This window comes from Hydra vulgaris, chromosome 09, assembly GCF_038396675.1.
Source record: "Hydra vulgaris chromosome 09, alternate assembly HydraT2T_AEP".
In the NCBI taxonomy this organism is placed as follows: domain Eukaryota; kingdom Metazoa; phylum Cnidaria; class Hydrozoa; order Anthoathecata; family Hydridae; genus Hydra; species Hydra vulgaris.
Window position 1 is genome coordinate 55,589,130 of NC_088928.1, and position 23,549 is coordinate 55,612,678.

At 25.9% G+C, this 23,549-nt stretch overlaps 1 protein-coding gene across 1 annotated transcript in view; it reads right to left on the reverse strand.

Moving 5' to 3' along the window:
• LOC100215131 (neutral alpha-glucosidase AB) overlaps positions 1 to 23,549 on the reverse strand; it is a 39,560-nt gene that overhangs the window by 4,091 nt on the left and 11,920 nt on the right. Inside the window, exons 5-13 of the mRNA XM_065806094.1 lie at positions 23,325 to 23,403; positions 20,741 to 20,837; positions 18,909 to 19,251; positions 17,204 to 17,626; positions 16,871 to 17,111; positions 6,151 to 6,252; positions 5,733 to 5,791; positions 3,099 to 3,283; positions 2,818 to 2,882 (exon numbers count right to left, since the gene is read on the reverse strand). Of these exons, the coding sequence (XP_065662166.1) occupies positions 2,818 to 2,882; positions 3,099 to 3,283; positions 5,733 to 5,791; positions 6,151 to 6,252; positions 16,871 to 17,111; positions 17,204 to 17,626; positions 18,909 to 19,251; positions 20,741 to 20,837; positions 23,325 to 23,403 (1,594 nt within the window). The remainder of the gene's footprint in view (positions 1 to 2,817; positions 2,883 to 3,098; positions 3,284 to 5,732; positions 5,792 to 6,150; positions 6,253 to 16,870; positions 17,112 to 17,203; positions 17,627 to 18,908; positions 19,252 to 20,740; positions 20,838 to 23,324; positions 23,404 to 23,549) is intronic.

Genomic DNA, 23,549 nt, shown 5'->3' on the forward strand with positions numbered 1-23,549 from the left:
AATGCAGCACAATTTTTATCATTGTTATAATAAGTTATTTATCACACTTTATTCAAAGCAATTCATCCAAACAACTTAGCAATGCTGCTTTGAAAGGTGATAAGAAACCCATACTTTATAAAGAAATTGCAAACTGTATTGAAATTTCATCAAAATGCAAATGTTTTACATATACCAAACAAACCTTTATGATCTAATTAAACACTGAAAGCTATTGTATCTCTTATAAATGATTTCCTTGAAAAAGGAAATACATTTTTCTTAGTTCCAGTTTACAAAGCGATCTTTTGGAGCCAGAATTTAGTAAGTATTCGTTATATGACCAGTGGAAGACTTTTTGTGAGTCTTTTAGAAATATACAAAAGTGAAAAGATGGCAGAAGTCTGCTCTATAATAATTTCTGGGAAAAAAATATTTATCTGACATTTAATAATCTTTAAAAAATATTATGCAAGACATTGCTTAGTTGTGTTATTTTATGCAATGTAAAATCTATATACCCAAATCCACCTCTGTCTGATTTTACTTGTCATCTTTTTAGCATTCTATTGTTATTTACCCTATTCAAATCAAATATAGCAGTCATTTTTTTTCAATTAAAATTTGCAGAACAAATTTTAAAAATTTGTTATATTAATGTTGACTTTACTAGTGAAAATCACTAAAAGGGGAGAATCAAATAAAGATCTAGTATTGTAAATAATTTTATTACATATTCTTTTTATTACATATTCAGAATTTATTATTTTTTATTACATATTCAGTAAGGAAAGATCAAGTGAAAGAATTCAAAAAAAGACAAAGACCGAATAAATATTCCTAGTAAAAGGTATTTCTTTATTTAATTTCAATTATAATAAATGCAAAATTACAAACCTTTGATTTTATTTTCAAAGGAGAGTTTTAGGCAATCTTAGCAGTATCTAAGTTTATTTTTAGTTGCATGTTAATATATAGCAATCAGAAAACCTATTTCAGTATTCTTTGTTATTAGAATAAACTGAAGCAGGCAATCAGTTAGCAAAAAATCTAGCATAAATTATTGTAAGTACTCAAAGAAAATCTAAATATTGTTTAACCATTTTAATAAAATAAGAATAAAACATTTATAATGCAAACACGACTCTTGACCATAACAAGAATCCAAACTTTTATACATAAGCCGTAAAAAAACTGGCCTCTTTATTTTTTATGGAAAATGCAACAAACCAGGCAGTGTAATTTAAGTAGGCCATAATTTATAAATATATAAATATATATATATATATATATATATATATATATATATATATATATATATATATATATATATATATATATATACACACACATATATATATATATATATATATATATATATATATATATATATATATATATACATATATATATATATATATATACACATATATATATATATATATATATATATATATACATATATATATATATATATATACACATATATATATATATATATTATATATATATATATATATATATATATATATATATATATATATATATATATATACACACACAAGTAAAATAGATTAAAAGCTTTAAAATTATATATTTCATTTAAGAATTGATTTTTTAATTTATTTTTAATTAGACTATAAGTTATATTACCAAATTCTGAAAGTTAAGATTCATAAAGCTTTTAAAATAATAACTATTTAACATTTTCACACTGAATTTTTATTCTATAGCCTTTATTCAAAGCAAACAGTAAGAAAATAATATCAAAATTTGACTATTTGAATACTTATTAATATTTCAGTTTGGGACTCCACATCCTTGATCATAAAATGCTGCTAAACGTTGAAAAATGAATTTTTTCTAATAATATATTTATATTTTTAAATAACATTTATAAAGTTTTATAAATTTTAAATAACATTAATAAATTGTATATTTTACAAAACTATTAACTAATTGGAATACACCCTAAGTAATCATTTAAATGTTAATTTAGGATGTTCAAATTTTGACTCAAAATTTTGAAAAAGTTTTATTTTTGATCAAAATTTAAACTTTGAAAAAATTAAATGGTCTGTAAATTAATTATGGTTTTTAACATGACAGGTAATATGTCAAGTGTTAATGTCTATGTGTCAAATACACAGATTTTTTTAAGTGCTAATATAGGTGCATCTTTTGGGTAAAATATCACATGTATTGACACACTGTAAGTACTGTTATTAGAAGTGTGTTTCAATTAAAGATATTGTAAAAATCTAGTAGTATCTATTATGTAGATTCTATTCTAATAAAATTTAAACCTTTTAAAAAATTAATAAATTTATGTTTCTTAAAACAAGACTTTTGTCGGTTTTGTCTGTTGATTATTTTCATTTGAGTTGTTTAAGATTAACAAGTTTATACTTCATCTTGAAAAAACTTATTTTTTACACATGAGGTATTACATAATATAATATTAGGTGATACATAACCATGTTAAATTTTGAGCTACACTGAAAATATTCTAATAGACAAAATTATGATCTTTTGTCATTGTTTTTTTTTAATCTTAAAGCCAATGAAATATTCAAATAAAATTTTCTAAAAATTTTCAAAGTATTACTATAATTGTCTGGTATATGTTTAAATATATATTATTAAAACTGCCTTAGTTGTCTTGTTTATTTTAGGCAGCAAAATTTGCAAAGGTATACCAAATAATCAATTAACAATTGGGTATAGCAAATAATCAATTAACACAGGTATACCAAAAATATTTGACTAACAACTGAACACTAACATAAAAATATCAATCAACAAATAGATACATTAGGGAGAGAAAAAAAATTATACCAAATAAATACTGATCATCTAACTTGAATGTTTTTGGATCTTTTGGGAATTCCATCCACAAAGGTCTGTAAAATTAAATAAATAAAATTAACAAATATTTAAAAATAACAAACAAGATCATTTACTTTAAAACATGTTTTTTTTAGCAAAACAGTATTTATTATTTGAATATATGTCGTTAGCTTTTGTGAATAAAAAATCATTATTTTTTATTCACAAAAGCTAATGACATTTGACTAAACTTTTATAATAAAAGTCTAAATCTTTAAATAAGGAAGTACCTCATAACAGCTTTTCCAGAAACATAACTTTCATGCATGACTGTGTAAATATAAGGAAGTATTCTGTATCGTTTCCTAATTGCAGCTCGAATCAACTTAGTATTTTCTTCACCAAATAACCAAGGTTCACGCCTTCTTGTATCAATATGAGCATGGCCTCGAAAAAATGGTGTAAATGCAGCAGCCTAGCAACAAGGTATATAAATATTTATATATAAATAAAGCAAAAACAAGCATATAAAATATGTCCATATAGCTAAATTAGGTTTTTTGGTTTATTATTTTTGTTTCTGTTTTATTTATTTATTTATAAACAGCCTCATCTTTTGTAATTTTTAATATTTTAAATACAGTAGGCAGTTAAATTATTAATTTGCAAAAATTATAATATTAATCTTTTATAATTATTATAATTTATAAGCTCTTTTACATATTCTTATGTTAAACTTAGTGCTATAAATAAATATTATAAATATTACCTATAAATATTAGTGCTACTAGCTTAAATAAATATTTTTCTTTAAAAAGTAAAACTCTTATTTAAACACTATTACTACTTTTAAGCATTTATTTAAGAAAAATAATACGAAATGTTTTTTAGTATTTGGTTGGGCCGCCTTATGCATCAACTACTGCTTGCATCCTTCTTGGCATACTTTGGATGCAATTCTTTACATTTGCTTTTAATTCCTGATCATTATGCCAGGCATTATTTAGTGCCTCTATGAGATTTTTTTTGTTGGTTACAGTTTCGTGCCTAATTATCTGCTTTAAAAGTCTCAGGCGTTCTCTATTGGGTTTAAGTCGGGAGAATTGCCAGACCATGGTAAAACAGTAACATTTTTCAATTTTAAATATCTTGTCACTGATTTAACTTTATGGTATTGGGCAGAATCATGCATAAAGATGCATTTGGATGGATCAGGAAACCAATCATGTAACTGAGGAATTAATTTTGCAGCAAATACTTTTTTATATTTATCCTGGTTCATCATCCCTTCAACTATATAAAGAAGGCCACTGCCCTTACCACTTATAACTGATCACACCATCACTTTAGAGGGTGTTTTACCGTCTCCAAACCACAGTCTAGGTTATTTTTTTCTTCTTTCTTTTGTCTAACAAAAGAAGACTTATTCATTAATATTTTAAATTGGGATTCATCTGAGAAACACACCTGAAAACAAAAAAAAATAACAATATAAATACTCATATAAATGTTTTAATCAGTGATACTGTAGCAATAAACAATTAAATAAGTATTTACTTACATTTTTCCAATCTTCAGCAGACATATGTAGATGATATTTTGCCCAAGTGAAAAATTTCACCGCTGGCATAAGTTTAAGTTTCCTTGCAGGTCTGTAGCATTTAAAACCCAGTTCTGCTATTCGACATCTTGTAGATCTGTTAGAAACTACTTTTATACTTTTGCTTCGGTTTTTAACACAAAAGTTAGGATTTACCCGTTCATCTCTTGGGGTAGTGATGTGGTCTATCACATTTTCCACTTCTGGCACTTTGTACAGGTATTTTTTTATCAAGTTTAATTCTGCTTACTATCATCACAGAAACTTTAACTAAATTTGCAATTTTTCTTTGGGAGTGATTTGAATGTTTTAACAATGCAGATTTCTGAAATTTTTTTGTTTGATATATCTTAGGCTTTTCCCATTTTTAGGCACCAAAGCTCAAATATTTGTAGTTAAAATTACTAATTAATGTAAAAAAATAAAAAAGTCAGAATCATAAAAACACTAAACAGTTGAATTTTTATTTATTACGCACACGTTATTGTGCAAACAACAATTTAGCTACAAATATGTAAAAAGGCACATTTCGCCTGTTTTTGCATATTCTAGCTTATCAATTCTAAAAATTGCCCAAATTATTTATAAATATTACAACTTCATAAAAAATATAGAAAACTATTATTGATATAAAAATCTCAAAGAATGTAAGAGTAGAAGCAAATTATTTAAAGTTCATATTTAGTTGCAGCTTTTGTGAAAAAACAAGCTGTAACTATTAATTTGGTTCCCACTGTAAATAAAGCATTTTAAAATAAAAATGACTAGCAACAGTGGAAAAAACGATTTGTATTCTGAATGATTAAAATTATAAAATAGCTAAAAATAAAGGACGAAGATGCATGCTGGTCTCTGGTTAAACTATTAAATAACTTAAAACAAAAAATAATAAGCCAATTTAACATAACCTGACTCGAGCTGTTAGAAATGTTAAACGAGGTTAAATCTTAACAACTTAAAAACCTAATCTTTATTAAGAACGTATGGTATAATATTGCATTTTTTGCTATTGTTTTTCTTTTTCAAATTTATAATTTTATATATATTAGAATAGAACTTTTATTTTGAAAAATTTGCAAGTTTTTCAAAACAGTTTAAAGAAATTCATATAACACACTGTAATTATCCCAGCTTATATAACACAACCCAATTAATAATTTCAGCAAATATAACTTAACTGTGTTTAATTATAACCAAGACTAGAATTAAAAATAAACATGACCAAGTTAATATTCTCAAATAAATGGATTAATTATAAATTAAATTACTCATAAGTATTGTTTATGACAATAAATAAAAAATAATAAAAGTGTAAAAAAACTACCTGCCACCATCTCACACAGAGTTCACCATCAGGGTTTCCAAAAAACCCACCAATGTCAGCTAAAATTAAAAACTTTTAAATATATATCAAAACTATTCTTAGAACTTAAAAAACTTTTAAAAACTTTTTATTTCAATATTTTATATTAGGGTTTTAAACTTTTTCATTTTTTGAAAAATAAAAAACACATATCTATAGGTAAGTGAATTTTGAATATAATTCTTTATTGCACAAGTTAAACAACCCTAAATTTTAACAAAACTATATCAGTTCAAAATAAAAATAAAAAGTTTTGCACAAAATATACAATTCAACCTTTTGACAACTTGTTCACAACTTTAATAAATATTTGTTATATTTTCTTATTAAAAAAACTTAACAAAAACTAAACTGAAAACTTGATAGTTTAAGAAATTACCTCCGACAAAAGGTAAACCTGCTACATTCATTGATAATAGCATTGGTATAGATGCTTTAAGATGTGACCATTGAGCAGCATTATCACCTGTCCATACAGCACCTAAAAAATAAAATTTGCTGTAAAACTAACTTCATCTCTAACTACTTTATATAAAAACTTATATTACATAAATACTTATAAATTACTTTTCTTTAATTTAACTAAAGTCATTTTTGATTTTTTCAAAGCTGTCAACTTTTTCAAAGTTTTCTCATTTTGAGAAAAATGAAGTTTGCATTTGAGGAACTCTGAGATATCTTTTGAGGATTTCTCAGATAAAATCTGAGATTTAGTAAATCTGAGATTAATAGATTCTTGAATTGTCAATTTCTTGCAATAATTAAAAGATGTTTGTTAATTAAAAGATGTATTGTATTTTTCTTTTTTTTTTTGTTTATAAAAATTTGTAATCCTAATTGCAATCTTTTTTTTTGTGGAAAAAAAAATTTCTTGCAATAATTAAAAGATGTTTGTTCTCTAGAGAGTTGTTCTTGTATTTTTGTTTTTTGTATTTGTGGAAAAAAATATAAATATACAATTAGGATTAGTAGCTGCAGGAGAAGGAGAAGATAATGAAGTAAAACAAAAAACAAAAAGAAATAAAAGTTTCCATGCCTGCATGAATCCAAGAGATTATAAAGTATGTGCAAATTTCCAGCAGAAAGACAAAATACATCAGCTTAAAAGAATAAAATATGAATTCCAGTCTAAAATTAGAAGAGATAGTAGTACAAAGTTGTGGATGAATGATGAAGAACGATCTGATGTACAAGAAGTACAAGATAAAAGTTTTTATTGAGATCATAGCATGATCTGAACCTAAAGTCAGAGGTTCCCTAAAAACAGTTCCCTAAAACAGTTTAAAAGGGCAATTTACAGCTCCTTTTACTCTCACAGTCTTTTTTTTTCTCTCAAAAGTATAATAATCATTGTAACTAAAATGAAAAAAAGTCAAAAAAATTTAATTAAGTGAATAATAACACAGGCACGATTTTTGCAAAAAAAATTTTTTGCTTCTAAAAAATTTTTTATGTGTATATTATTGTAACATAAACATTAGAAATATATGCTTGTAACAAGTATAAAAAACCAAATTTTGTATTTAATAAGCAATTTTTATATAAACAGATAGCTTGTGCAAAAATCAAAAGCTCTCATAAAAAGCAGTTTAGAGGAGCAGCTTGTATAGCTTACCATATATATATATATATATACATACACACATACATATACATACAAAAACTAAAATATTAGGGTTTGATTTTATATTATTAATTTCTAACTTGAGTTCCTTTTGAATATCATTGTTAATATTTCGAAATTTTATTGTTTTAATCAAGTGTAATAAATCGTTTTCAAAGTTTTCTAGGTTAGGAATAAATGGTGGAGCATTTTTTGTTTTGAATCCGAAATTTTCTTTTTGGTTATTTTCAATTATAGGACTTTTTTTGTTTTCAGATTCTAAGAAAAAATGGGCTTTCCAACCAATTCTTTTAATAAACTTTTAATAAAACGTTACGTTACGTGCAAATCGTCTGTTATTTTTACGTAAGCGAGACGTAATATTTTACGTAACAATACGTAACACTGTAACATAACGTTACATGCAAAATGTCCGTTACTTTTACATAACCAAGATGTAACATTGTAACGTAACGCTACGTGAAAAGTGTTACATAACAACATGTAACATTTTGACCTAAGGATACGTAACATTGTGATTTATTGTATCTATCTTTATAATTTTTTTTTCACATGCACTTAAATATATGTATAGAGAGAGAGCTGTATAAAGAGAGAGGTAAAGTAAAGTCAGAGAGTGTAGACATATATTGCACAGAAAGTGCAACTACCCACATTATTGGCTAAAGCTAATTAATGTACATTATAATTAAATTGACATTATTGGCTAAAGCTAATTAATGTACATTATAATTAAATTAAAAGGTTGAAATTTTATATACATTTTTGCTTGTGGGTTTGTAAAACCTCGTGAAGTATTACCCTTGCATTATTTACCAAAATAAAAATGCAATGTAACTTAACAAAATCTAGATATGAGACGTAATTAAAATACGTTTCAAATATAGATTTTTTTTAACGTTAAGTTATGTTTCAGTCTGCACTTTTATAAGTTAAAATAATATAATTGAAACGAAACTTTGCGAATTGAAATCTTTTTTTGCATTGTTAAATACCATAACTCATGATCATGAGTATTTAACGAAATTGTTTTATTTACAGTATTATTTAAGTATTTGATTTTTGAAAACGCATTAACACGCTTGTCAAAACTATTGTAATTGAAAAAGTATTTTTTTAAATTAACCCACACTCATGGGTTTTTTTTTTTAAAAATAAATACTTTTTAAAGGTAAATACAACTTTTAAAGCTTTAAAGGTAATGTAACGAAAAACAAAAAAAGTACCTTTAAAAGTTAAAATAACTTAAGGTATGGTTAAGCAATCTAAGGTACTTATTACCTTGAAAAGTATAACCAATCGGAAGTAACATAAACCAAAACATTTATAAACTAAAACATTTTAATTCTTAAATGTATTTAATTGACGTATTTTAATTGCGTTAACGCAGTTAAATAAGTCACAATTATAAAAATTTTTACGTTACGTCACATCTTTTTTTTTTTAAAGCGTAACAAATTATGACGTAACATAACGCTAAAAAATTCCAGTTTGAGACATATCTTAGTTATGTCTCAAATCTAGATTTAGTTACGTTACGTTAAGTCTCAACTGGTTACACTTTATAAAGTTGAAAAAAAAAAACATTTGAGATGTAACGTTGAGTATTGAAACTTTATTTTTTTTTCGTGACAAAGTAACCAATTGAGACAAAGCTATTTTACAATAAAAACAAAATATAAGATAGTATTTAGCAATACAGTATCAATAAAAAAAAATTTACTGCATTATCAAGTTTATTTACTTAATATTTAATTTAAAGTCAGAGAATGTAACCTTGTTACCAATTGTAACCAATTAAGACGTAACGTAACTTTAAAATGTTATAGAGGTATACAATTTGATAATAATGATTTTTACCCCTCAATTACAGCAGAAATTTTAGATAAAATAATTTGGAAAAATCCACACTGTAATTACACATGACACTATTTGTTAAATTAAACATTGCAGAAAAACCTTACTCTATTTTAATAACGAGATGTGGGAGAAAAAAACCATGCACAAATGCTTTGAAGTAAGAATGGAAAGTTACGATGGAGCAGAAACTTGCAAATTTGTAAGCTTATATATTTTAAATTCCCTCGCTAAAATAAATTTATTTTAATCAATTAGGCTTGTACCGCGATGATGGCTTAATAATAGTGCAAAAAAAATCAGGGCCTCAACTTGACAAAAGTCAGAAAAAATATTACAGAAATTTTTAAAAACATTGGCTTCCAAATTGAATAAACATTAATTTAAAAATTGGTTATTTTCTTGATGTCACATTTAACCTCTCGGAAAATTCTTATAGGCCTTATAAAAAACCTAATGATGAATTATCGTATATTAATATAAATTCGAATCACCCTCCTCAAATCTTAAAACAAATTCTCATTTCAATTAACAATAGACGAAATCAAAACTCTTCTAATGAAAACATTTTTAACTCTTCCAAACGCGTGTATGTAGATGCTCTTAAAAAAAGCGGATTTAAAAATTTCGAGCTAAAATTTGAAACACAAACTGCAAAAAAGCGAAATAGAAATATAGTTTGGTTCAACCCTCCGTACAGCAAAAATGTTTCAACAAAAATTGGAAAAGCGCTTTTAAAATTAGTAGACAAACATTTCCCTCCCTCTAATAAATTGCACAAAATTTTTAACAGAAACACTATTAAAGTAAGCTATAGCTGTACAAAAAATATTGAAAGAATTATAAAAGGCCATAATTTTGCATTGATTAATAAAAATGAATTTCCCAAAGAAAAAATACTGAAAATTGTAACTGCAAGCAAAAACTTAACTGCCCTATAAATGGCAAATGCTTATCAAAAAATATTATTTACAAATGCATTGTTTCCTTGCAAAACAACCCTGATAAACAATATATTGGCTTAACTGAAAGCAAATGGAAAAAACGTTATGCCAACCACAAACAATCTTTTAAACATAAAAAATAATCAAAAGAGACTATGCTGTCTAAATATATTTGGCAACTAAAGGAAAAAAAAATTAATTTTAAATTAAACTGATCTATCCTAAAAACTGCACCTGCCTATAATAACATTTCCAAAAAATGTATAATATATTTACAAGAAAAATTTAAAATTATTACTCATTTAGATCAAGAAAATTTACTGAATAAAAAATCAGAATTAATTTCTAAATGCAGACATAAAAATAAGTTCCTTTTAAAAAATTATAGAAACAAATAACCAGTCCAAATTTATCCTAATTCTAAAGAATTCTTTTCGTGATTTTTTAATTATCTAATGTAGTTGATGCATCGAATATTGATAATATAATTTATGTACTTTTTTGATTTGAAAACTAATAATTTTTAATGAGCTCAAAAATTTTACATAAGAGATATTTTACATTTTCCCCAAAAATTGCTAATTTATTGATATTGTAAAAATTATAAAAAAAGCTTCATTTATAAGTGATTGAGGTCACGGAGTATAAGAAAAGTATAACACCTCCAGTAAAAAAATTAATACCAAGTTTTAATGAAGCATCAGTTCAAATGGAAATTCATTTCGTAAGACAGCCAGAGGCGTGGTGGCTCTAAAAATTTTTATTAAAAGGCCTACATATGCGGGATTTTACCATATATGCTTGATGTAAAGGCCCATACAATATAAATATATACATATATATATATATATATATATATATATATATATATATATATATATATATATATATATATATATAAAATTTATATTATTGTTTGTAATACTTCAAAATAAAAATGGTAACAACACAATGCAGCAACCACGTTTTTGTTTTGATTTTCTTAAAACACAACTTTACCGCAAGCAAATACGATTAGTATTTTATTGCTTTAAGGACATAGCCTAACACAAAATTAAAAATCAAAGATTTTAGTTTTTCTATTACTATATAATGATATATATTTTATTGAACAATAATATACATTTTTTCAAATTATGTATAATTTTTTTTCTAAAATAAATATTGAAAATCTTGAAAAATAAGAAATTCTTTTTATTTTATGAGAAAATTCATTTTAGTTTATGATTTTGTTTAATTCGGTTTTTAAACTTTTTTTTAACATTTTCGCATAAACTCATAAAAGTAAAAATGCCGCTCTTAAAATGGTGCCGTTATTGACATAGTTTAAACATAAAAGTTTTTATAATGTAGTTTCATTTAGGAGTTCATCATCCTTTTTTTAGTCTGTCTGAGGACATGATATTAGGGAGTGATTTCTTTATTTACATACAATAATATAAACTGTATGAAAATAAAAATTTTTATTTATTATTAAAGAAGTTTATATCTGTTTCGAAATGTTACAAAAATGCAAAACATGAGTTCGATCCTTATTTATATAAAACACCAAAACATTTTTCTTAAATAAATTAAAACGCAATACAATTACTATATAGTAATTACTATATAGTAATTGTATTGCGTTTTAATTTATTTAAAAAAAATGTTTTGGGGTTAAAATTTAAATTAAGTTAATTTAAGCTATTATTATTGTCGTATTATAATAGCCATTATCATTGTTGGGTCTGCGGACTTTCTTAAATTTATTTTGTCAACATTACGATCGTTAAAAACCGTTTATGGGTTCATTATTTTCTCATGAAAATAATATCATAATAAGTCTCAAAACATCTACTCTGTTTTCAGAGCAATATTATTATTATGTAAAATACTAATATAATTGCGCTCAAAGTTGAAGACTTTATATCAAGTGAATAATAAAATTTAAATTGTGCTTACATAAATATTTTAAACGATTGAGGAATTTCTTTAAAATGTAGAAACAATTAAAATTTGCCAAAAGGCCATATTTAGATGAAAAAGTGAAAAGCCCATGCGGGAATCCCGCTTAGCCTCTGGGGCCACCACGCCTCTGAAGACAGCACAACTTTATGGCGCTAATAAGTCTGCTAATAGACAAATTATGAAGAGATATAACCTTACAGGATCCACCAAGATTGGAAAGAAATCAGGAAGACCACACAAAACAACATTATCGGGATAAAATGCTTGTGATACTAATTACAAAAACATTTGATTTTTATTGAATTTTGATCAAATATCATTAAAAAATTTCTCTTTTTTAAAATATAAATGCTTTGTTTGCAAACTTTTTAACTTATTAAAAATCGTTATCATTTTAATAAATTAAAATACGCAGATTAAATAAGGAATATTTTTTCAAAGCATAATAGTAAACATAAAAACTTTTTAAATGATATATAATATATTGGCTCTAGTAAAGTATATGATGAAATATTGGTAAAATTCAAACATTTTTACCCTGTCCACAATTTTTCAGAGGGTACTATATATATATACACACACAGATATATATATATATATATATATAGTTTGTTACATTTGGGAAGCACGGAAGAAAAAAAGTGATTCTTACGCCAACACATACGTCACTTTTAATTACTTTTGACTTTCGTCCAACATTTGCGTGTTGGACGAAAGTCAAAACCATTAGTTTTTGACTTTCAAGTGTTTTTAAAACATTCTGAATGTTTTTAACAATATAAACAATGTTTTTATTTTTATTTTTTTTTAATAAAATGTTTTTATTTTTAATTTTTTTAATAAAATGTTTTTATTTTTATTTTCTTTATTGTAAATCATGCACGGAGTGTTGCTACATCGACTATCTTATAGCCTGACTCGCAAGGGAGTGCTGCTACATCGGCTGACAAGTTGCCTGACTCGCAACGGAGTGCTGCTATATCGACTGACAAAATTTTTTTTTTTTTTTAAACATCTTCGCTTCCAACAAGGCCACTAATTAAAGTTGAAACAGTTCCATTAAGCAGCCACTAATTAAAGTTGGAAGTTACTGAAAGAGAAAAGATGAAGATTGTAGAGCAAGATAACGATTGACAGACGACTTAAAAGATTGCAAATTATATGAGTCAGGAAAGCAAGATGAAGGAAGCGAATTCCAAAGAGCTGATGTTCGAGGAAAAAAACTAGACGAATAAGAGTTTTTGGAGCACTTAGGAGCAGTCACAGAAAAAGGGGGATTTCATTGAATGGAATTATTAAACAATAGTTTATCTTATATTATTTATATAATTGATTTTGATTAAAAATATTTTCTGTTTGACTTTTTATCATTTAAAAAAAATTAAAAATATGTTCTCAAATAGCTGATGCACCTTGTATGTGTGTGTTTGTGTATATATATATATATATATATATATATATATATATATATATATATATATATATATATATATATATATATATATATATATATATATATATATATATATATATATATACACACACACACACACATATATACACACACCATGCAAATGAAAAAAAAACTGAAATAATTTTTTTGATTCTTTTTACATTTTCTTTGTCAAATCAAAGATGAAATATGAATCATTTGATAGACACACTAACTTAGGTAGAGTATCTGTTCATCATCTTCATCATCTAAACAATGTTCAGATGATACTTTTATAAATAGCTACAGGGCTCGAATTAACGTATAAAATCTAATCGTGATTTTTTTGTTGCTCATAACCCCTCCTCCACTCCCGCCAGAGGGGAGGGGGCATTATTTATTTTAACTTATTTATAATAACGTATGTAATAAGTCTCATTTTTGCATAAGATGTCATAACATTTATGTTCAGCGGTTGTAAAGTAGCTTTAGTTATAATTTACATTATTACTATTACTATATTGCATTAAATCTAACGGCTGTTTTTTGTAAAATCAATGAACTTTATATAATCTTCTTTTAATTAATTATTTCATTTTCTATTTTATTTACATATTTTAAACTGTTTAAAACAACTAGAATATTTAATTTTCTATAAATTTTTAACAGTAAAAAAATTTATTTAAAACTCTAACAAAACAATCTATAAATTTGAAACAGTTATAAAAAACTATTAAAAATGAGAAAAACATTATTGTGATAAAATGTTAAAACTTAATATTTTCACGAAAACCCGCACAATCACAAACAAGAATGATAATTAAATTCTTATTAAGTAAGTTTTGTTATCTAAGTAACTTTATCAAATTTACATGATATATCTATCTATTGCTTTTTCATTCATTGTATTTTTTAATAAAAGTTAGCGTTCACTTTTTTCATTCAATAAAATAAAGCGAAAGAAAAAAATGTGTCTAAATAATAGAATCTTTTACGATCTAATACTTTTTTGATTGCTAATAGAAAAAGTATAAGATCGTAATTGTAAATATTTTGATCGTTTTGTAATCATTTCACTAGTTTAATGCTTAGAATATTAAATTTTCTTCCTCGCTTTCACTTTCTTCCAAATCCGATATTGTAACTGTCGCTAGATTAATGTCTGTTTTTCCTGACTTTCTTTTTCTTTTTTCCAGATAACGATGAAAATTTGCTGACAATCGTTATACCATTCGTCCATAGCAGTATCGGGTTCAAATTTGTCAATCTCAGGACCTTCTTCACACAAGACAACTTCTCCAGTCATTTTTTACGCAATTCATACATGAAAACGTTCGTTCTACTTTCGCATTCGTAAAAGGACAAATTAAAAATAGTTCAAAAATATCAAGAATATTTCGGCATTCTTTGACCAAATTTGATTCGGAAAAAACAATTTCCCAAATTTTCAAATAATACTCATTTTGATTGTTACTTATGATGGGAAACATGTATGCTTTTAAAATGATCCACTCATGAAGTATATTATTCAAATCACATCCTACACCAATTAAAAATTCAGAAAAATGTTCAACAACTTCACCGATAGTTTCATCGCCAAAAGTTCCATCATTCACATTTAACGGCCAGTTATAAAAGTTATTTAACGGCCAGTCTTTTCTAATGCAATCAAATAATCTGTGAATGGACGCTCTCGTTTTGCCAAGTAATACGCAATATTAAACTTTTTCCTTAATGAGTCAGCGTCTTTTACGGCCATTTTACGTAAACCACGCCCAATTAGAGTATTATGAATAACATGGTTAGATAATGAAACTGAACCTAATGTTGTTTGTTGATGAATTCTCATGGCCTCTGTTGCGCACTGCTTAAGTTGTTATGTTGCGCACTGCTTAAGTTGCTATGTTGCGCACTGCTTAAGTGCGATGCCAGTGAATCTTTTTTTATTGATATTGTTCCTGGTTTGATCCAGGTCATGGAAAACAATTTCCTTTGACTTATCCATTTTTCAAATTGTTTACATAAACTGCATCTTAATATTATAATTTCATTTCCATTTAAATCGTATTCTAACTCGCAATTAAAATGTTTTCCCCACTTTTTAACTGTAGATAATCTGCATCTTGTTCCTTATTTGCATCCATTTATTGCTATTAATTTAAAATTAGCAAGTGTACTAACAAACTTTTAAGTTTTTTTTTAATAACTATTTAGAGTCTATATTGCCTTCCGCTATTCTTCGCAAAATAAACTTATAAAAATATCATTAAATTTGTTCATAATGAATGAGCTAAATCGGAATAAAGCCCTTGAGAATTCGAGTTAAGAATATGACTTTTCAATCAATTAACTTTTATTTCTTTTTTCAATCAAAATCTTTTATTTCTTGATTCGAATAGGTATTTAATCGTTTGTTTTTTATAAATTTTTCCTTCCTTAAACAACCGGTCTTTTTCCTGCATTTGAACATTTTTGCTAATTGATTTTCTAAATCTTTTATTTTTCTTTCTTTTACCCTATGCTCCGCTTAAAAAAAAAATTATCGTTACAGTAGTCACTGTAGTTTTATACTGTAAAAGTTTTATACACTAAATATTTGTTTTATACACTAAATATTCGCGAATAGAGTACCAATCTTATAAAAAAAAGAGAAGAATAATCATGAAAAAAAGAAAGATCGCGAAAAAACAAATTAAAAAAGAAAACTAATTGCGAAGGTGCAAAAGTAATCGCAATTCGCGATACGCTTAATTCAAGCCCTGAGCTATAAAAATAGATGTTGCTTCATTATTGCTTAGTTGGCACTTAAAGAATAAAAATAAAAGAGATAAAAGTTGTATCATTTGTTTTTCAAGTTGTTGAAATATGATATTAGTTTTATTCTGTCATCTGTTGTTACTTCAAAACATTTAATATTAAGAGCTACATGATGTTCCTGTAAAGTAATTTTTATATCTTAGATCTTGAGCAAACTGTCTTTTTTGTTTGTTTGTTTTTAATAGGTTTTTTGTGACCATAGTTCGTTTAAACTATCCAACATATTTTGACTGTGATTGATGACTTATGCTTTTATTATTATTGACTTGATTATAAATACCTACAACAGCAGATTTCTTTTTGTAAAGATACCTTTTTGTAAAAGACTATAAAATCTTCTAAAATTTTCAAAATAAAATAGTTGAATACTAGAATATCATAAAAATAAAATGTTTTAAAGCAATAAAACTAAGCATAAAAAACCTGAAAAAAAAAGTATGTATGTGTATACAAGCATGCAAAAATAAATAATGTTTACCATATCTTTGGGAGCCAGCAAAGAATGCTCGAGAAAGGATAAATGGTCTTTCTTTGCCACTAGAGCGAACTAAATGTCCTTCAAATGATGACATGTGAAACAACATTCCATACAAATTGTGAACATCACGATGTTCCCAATTTCCATAATGTACTAAATCTTTGTGCATAGTAATTTCTGGACCATTAAAAACTGAGGGCTCATTCATATCATTCCAGGTAAACAAATTGAATGTGGAGCCCTAAACCAACAGGTTTAATATATCAATTAGGAACATAAATCACAAATCAAATTCAAAATTAAAAAAGTTTTTAAAAAAATCACATTACAAACCTGATAAACATCTAATTGAAAAAGGCTAGCCCACCATCTGCGAGCTTCTGGATTCAAGTAATCAATCCAAGATGATGATCCAGACCAACACCAACCATCATAATCACTTCCATCATTTTTTTTAACATAAAACTGTTTTACAGTTGCTTCATTATGCACATGATAACTTGAGTCCCGCTTCATATGTGGATCAATTATGGTGACCATTTTGCGACCTTTTGATGCAATACTATCAATCATAGCTTTTGAGTTAGGAAACTTTAAAGCATCCCAAGTCATGTACTTTTTATTATCTGTATGCTCTATATCAAGCCAAATAACATCATATGGAATATCATGCTCATCAAATTTTGCATCAACATTCTTTACATCTTCTTCATCATTATAATTCCAACGACATTGATGGTAACCAAGAGCAAACATCTATAAAAAATTCTAAATATTATACTTTTACTTATAAAAACAAATTTATCTTCCAATAGCCAAGGAGCACTACAGGTGAGGAGATATTTTTGAGTTAAGTGCTAAATTTGTTATCTTTCATTACCCTTTTAATTATAAGAAAGAAAAAAAAGAAATAAACTTGTTATCTTTTATTACCCATTTATAGGAAGAAAAAAAAAGAAATAAATTTGTTATCTTTGATTACCCTTTTATTTATAAGAAAAAAAAAGAAAAGAAACAGGTTAGGTTGAAACTGTTTTAATAAACTGAAATCCTTTCAATCCAATGAATGGAAATGTGTATAGTGTACATAATATACAAAGTTGCTGTAGCTGCATTAACATTTTAATGGTATATAAAAATGTTTAAAAAATGCGAACAAAACTACTGCCATAAGATCCAATTTTAAATAAAACCTTTTTTTCTTTAAAGTATTTATAGTTTATTTAGAAATAATTAAAAAAAAACTTTTTAAAACTAAGGTACTAAAAATTAAAGTAAAAAAGTGGGTGTTAGAACAGGTTTCACCTTCCTACTATAATCAATTATGCTTGAGAATTTTATAGTGATTAAAAATTGTATAAAAACATAAATCCAAAAAAAAAAAAAAAAAATTTTTTAATTCCAGTAAAAAAATGAGATTTTAAATTTTGAACAATCGGAACAAGACCAGTCCAGTTTCTTTGTCTTGCTCCAATTGTTCAAAATATTAAAAACTGTAAAATATTCTTGCTTTGATTTCCACCATGCCAGGCACTCAAGATGTTTCTCCACATAGCAGCCTGGTTCATCGAGGCTGTCTGGTTCATTGAGGTTCGTGTTTAAAGGGTTGAGAGATGGTTTTAACAACAATTACAAAAAATATTTTAAATGATTGTTTATTATTGACTGAATTCATGAAAATTTAGAACAAATAACTTAATTTCTTAATAACTTGTTTCTGCAATCGTTTTATTTTAAATTTTTTTAAAATTAACTTACCTCAACAAGACCTGAGCGGCCACTAAAGTAAAGGAGGAAAATCTTTTTTTTTCCCTTTTATGCCCCTTCCCTTTTCAACCAACATTCCTGAAGTATATGCACTCACCTTGTTTCAGAGAAACAAGGTGAGTGCATATACTTCAGGAATATATGTGTTTGGGGTGGGGGTTAAACTCTATATCTATTGCTTACAATTAGAGGTACAGAGTTTAAAGAAAGCTTAAATATTGTTTGATGAAAAAATTTATATCAAATGCTTTTTATAAATTTAAAAACTTACAGGTGGTAATGTTGGAGTTCCAGTTAAAGTTGAATACTGCATGGAAACATCATGTGGATTTGGACCCAACATTACAAACATATCAATAATTCCACTCTCAGCAAACCAATGAGTTTCTGTTGTAGGAATATCTCCAGAATTAAAAAGTGATATAATAGATCCTAACATAGATTTTGAAGATTTGATATCAATCCACATTTCTGCTGCATTATTAAAAAATAATCCTACAGTACGATGCGTGTTATGAGCAACCATGTAAGGAATTGACCCATATAAAGCCATAGGATTGTATAGATCATATTCAAATACATCCAAATTATATAACCGATATGGATCTCCAGGACTATTTAAAAATATTTAGATAAGACATTTAAAAACATATAACTCTAATGATCAAATCTAATAAATAAATAATTTGAATTGATTTTAAATTTTAAAAGACATCATTAAAGAGTTTAATATATAATTAAATAAAAACTTCTATTATGGATGCAACTCTTTATTTTTTGAGTTAATATTTATATATTAAAAAAAACGTTAAAAACAAAACAAAAACAAATCAAAGCAATAGTTTCTTTTAATTCAAATATCGAAACATAGGTTTCCAAAAGGAAGTTGTGACACCTCCGTCACCAACGCAATAAATGTGCACATTTAGACCAACGTCTGGAGGTGCACATTGTATTTCAAGAGCTTCCCTCACTTTTCTGTTAAAATTGTTGACATCTACTTTTAAAGTATTTTTATTGTTCCATGTAAAATAACCATGACAATTTTTTGAATGCTCTGCTATTGCTGAATAATCGCATTCGTATGTATTTTTCTGATGTTGGTAAATGCAAGATGAGATTTTAAATTTGTTTCACCGATATAACAATTTTTGTAGGAGCATTCGAGTTTGTACACAACAGAGTAAGAATTTATAGGAAGAGGAGGTTTATTTTTTGTGGTAAGTATATGTTGTAAATTTTTTGGTGATTTAAAGACTGGTGTGTAACCTGGTTTTTCGAAAGCTTTTTTTAACTTTGGGGTGAATCCTAGAATCCACAGTAAAGATACAATATTTTAGATGAAATTGACAAATGTTGAGTTTCAATATTTTGTTTTTTATAATGGAAATTTTCTTTAGTGGTTTTTATAATATTTTCCAGGCTTGTTTTTTTACAACCATTTTCTACAAAAACATCAATTAGAAATAATAACTCTTGTTCTATATTATTATAAGAGCATAAATATAATGCCCTATGAACATTATCTTTGAAAAGTCTATTTATAATTTTTGAATCGTGGCATGAGTTAGGTTTGATTTGGATGTTAGTTACGGCATCTTTACGGTAAACTTTAAAATCGTACATACCACTTTTAATGTTAATAACAGTTATGTCAAGAAAGTTTAGTGTGTTATTTTTATTTTTGATTTCCATGGTGTATTGAATATTTTTATGGTTATTAAGTAATATTAAAAAGTTTTTTGCATCTTCAGTAGAGTTAAAATGAGAACAGGAGTCATCGACATATCTTTTAAATGAGTTTAAATGAACATTATTGGAAATCGTTAGTGCAATGGCATTACTTTCTTTAAACTGTAGAAAGCACTCCGCAACTACTACCATAAGTCCTAAACCAATAGGTCCAGAATCTTCTAGTTCAATTTATTTTCTCAACAAAGACAATTATTGCATCATATTAGACTTTTTTTTAAATTAAATATTATTAGAGTTACATCTGTAATACAAGTTTTTATTTAATTTAAATTGATTTCCTCATTTTTATTTATAGTAGTATTGTTTATGCAAATTCAACAACAACAAATTGCAAAAAATAAAACTCACGATGTGTTTTTTAAAGCCAACGAATCAGCATGTTCCGGTATGCCATAGACATGTTCAAAGCCAACAAATGAAACATCCATCCCAATAGAGCTTGGTCCTATTTATTTAAATAATTAAATAATTAAATAGAACTTTTTAAAAAGTATTTTAATAAAGTTAAAATTGAATAATTAAAAAACCACTCAAGAAAAATAAAAACAAAATTGTACTTTAATAAAGTTTTGACAAAAACTGGGAACTGTTTTAGCATTTTTTTTTTTTTAATACTTTTTTTTTGGTTTCACAAATTCCATTAAAGTTTGGTAAAAATATTATTTAACATTTGGAAACAAAATTTCAAACAAAATCCAAATTTTTATTTGTTTGGATATCAAACAAATAAATAAGCAGTCAGCATTATTAAATAAGAGTTTCTTGGTTTTAATCCTCAGAATACAAAATTAAAAAACCTATATATAGAAGAAGAACTAAAAGTATTTAATGAGAAAATTTTATATTTGAAAGTCAACTTGCAAGCAAAATTGATTACCAAACTACAATCTAAATGAATTAAATCTAAATTAAATGAATTAAAACTAAACTAAATGAATTAAATCTAAATGAATTAAAATAGTATCAAAACCATTAACATCATTGTTATCAGTAAAGTTAGTTTTAAGTCTTGATTTAACAATAAACTGAGCAATAAACTGGAAAGAAATGTTAGGATAATAAATATTTTTACAGGGTGGCCACACTTTTCTTGAGCTAAAAAATTAGAAAAATTTAGGAGATTTTTAAGGAATTTTTAGGAGATTTTACCGTGAAACTTAAAAAAAAAAAAATTTTAAATTATTTAGGAGGATTTTATAATTTTTTAATGAAGTTTGAATATTATTCAAAAATTTTAGTACAAAATTTGAAAGTTTAGTTGAATGTTCAAAAGAAAACTTAAAGCTTTTAAAAAAAAGTTTTAATTGTGATTTCAGGAGTATTTTTGAAATTCAAGTAAATTTTAGGAGAATTTAGGTCTTTTAAGGAGGTTTTTCAAATATTAGGATATTTTAAGACTTATTAGGAAGTAAAATGGTTGCTGAACATAAAGTGCATCACAAAGCAAAAGTGGGTTTTGTGAAGCAAGTGAATAGTATCTGGCATTGATATTCCAAAAGGCAGATTTATGTTGTTAATAAAAAATACAGTCACTTTTTTAATACAGTTGGTATCAATGGCTGTTGTCAAAGAAAGCTGTTTTTGTATTAAAAATGTTAGTCAAAGTTAATTTTGTAAATCTAGAATTGCCAAGTCGATTCTCAATATACTAGGAAAAAATTCAAACCATTCAAAGAAAGAGCAAGAAAATAAAAAGATTTTATTGCTAAAAAATGATGAATATAAAGGAATTTGACATGGAAAGAATTTAGTAAAAATAATGAACACAACATGGCACTACTAGTATGTAAATAGACACGCAAAAAAGTTTTATATGTGCTTACTGATTATCTTGTTTAATCTTGATATCCATGAATCCAGCATAACTCAAGCATCTTTAAAAAATTCAAACAATCAAGTAAGCCTACTATTAAAGATACCATACAGCTAACAAGAATTTATAAGAAATGATTGCACAGAATCAGAATAGGAAAACTTCAACGGAGTACACAGTAGAACATTTTGAATATTTATAACTTGGCTGAAGAAATTTAATATAACAAATTGTAAGGTTATGCATATCGGTCAAGAATTACCTAAATCAAAACACAAAAACTGTATGTATGATGGAAATTGCACAATAGTAACATTAGTCATGACTCATATTGAACAAGATTTAGACACTTATCTCAAATGACTTTAAAGTTAAAGTGCAAACAGCCCATTTCAAATCAGACACATCTTAAGTTTACAACATATTTAAAAAAGAATTTCATAAATTATTTTTTAAATATTGAAAACTTGATACAAAGATAGAACTAAAGTGTTAGGACTTCCCACTCATATAGAAAGAAAGTGGTATGAGGAAACATACCAGAAAAAAAAAAAGATCAGAAGTGATAAGATAAAATAGTTTTAAGTAGTACATAAAATTTATGTCATTAAATAGCATCACCTTTCAAAATTATTTCCCTCCTTATGTTATGGACCAGTTGGTGGTATTCATAAATAAAATTTCAATTGATCCAGCATTGTGAACAGAAGCATGATTTTTCTCTAATCAATTAGTCAAGAACTGAAACTTCTTGTCAAGCTAGTTATTCATGGTCTGGAATTAGACAAGTGTAAAGCCCAATATGACCAATATATTATTATGAATAAAAATACCACAGCCTAAACTTTTATTATTATAAACGTGACAGAAAAAATATATTTTCATTTTGTAGCTTTGCTTATCTTAGTTTTTGATAATCTTATTTTTTTTCTTCTCTGAAGATAATATCTTGTTTATATTAATGCACTATGTACATGAACAACATTTTGGTACTGTACAAGGATGCTGATATCATTCACAAATCTTTCAAATAAAATGTTTTTTTTGTTAAAGTAATTTGTTCAGAATATATAAGTTACTTAACAAATAAAAACATCAAAATGATATTAATGATGTTACCATATGGTTTTGAATCGCGGTGCTCTTTAAATGACTCTTCCCACTCACCATCTTCAATCTTCACATCTTTAACATGCTCCTAGTTTTAAAAAAAAATTTAATTCAAAGAACAAAGTACAACTATTAAATGACACATTAAACTTTTGTAGCAAACACCATTTGCCTGAGAACTAGTAATGTTTAAATTGAATAATTAAAAAACCACTCAAGAAAAATAAAAACATA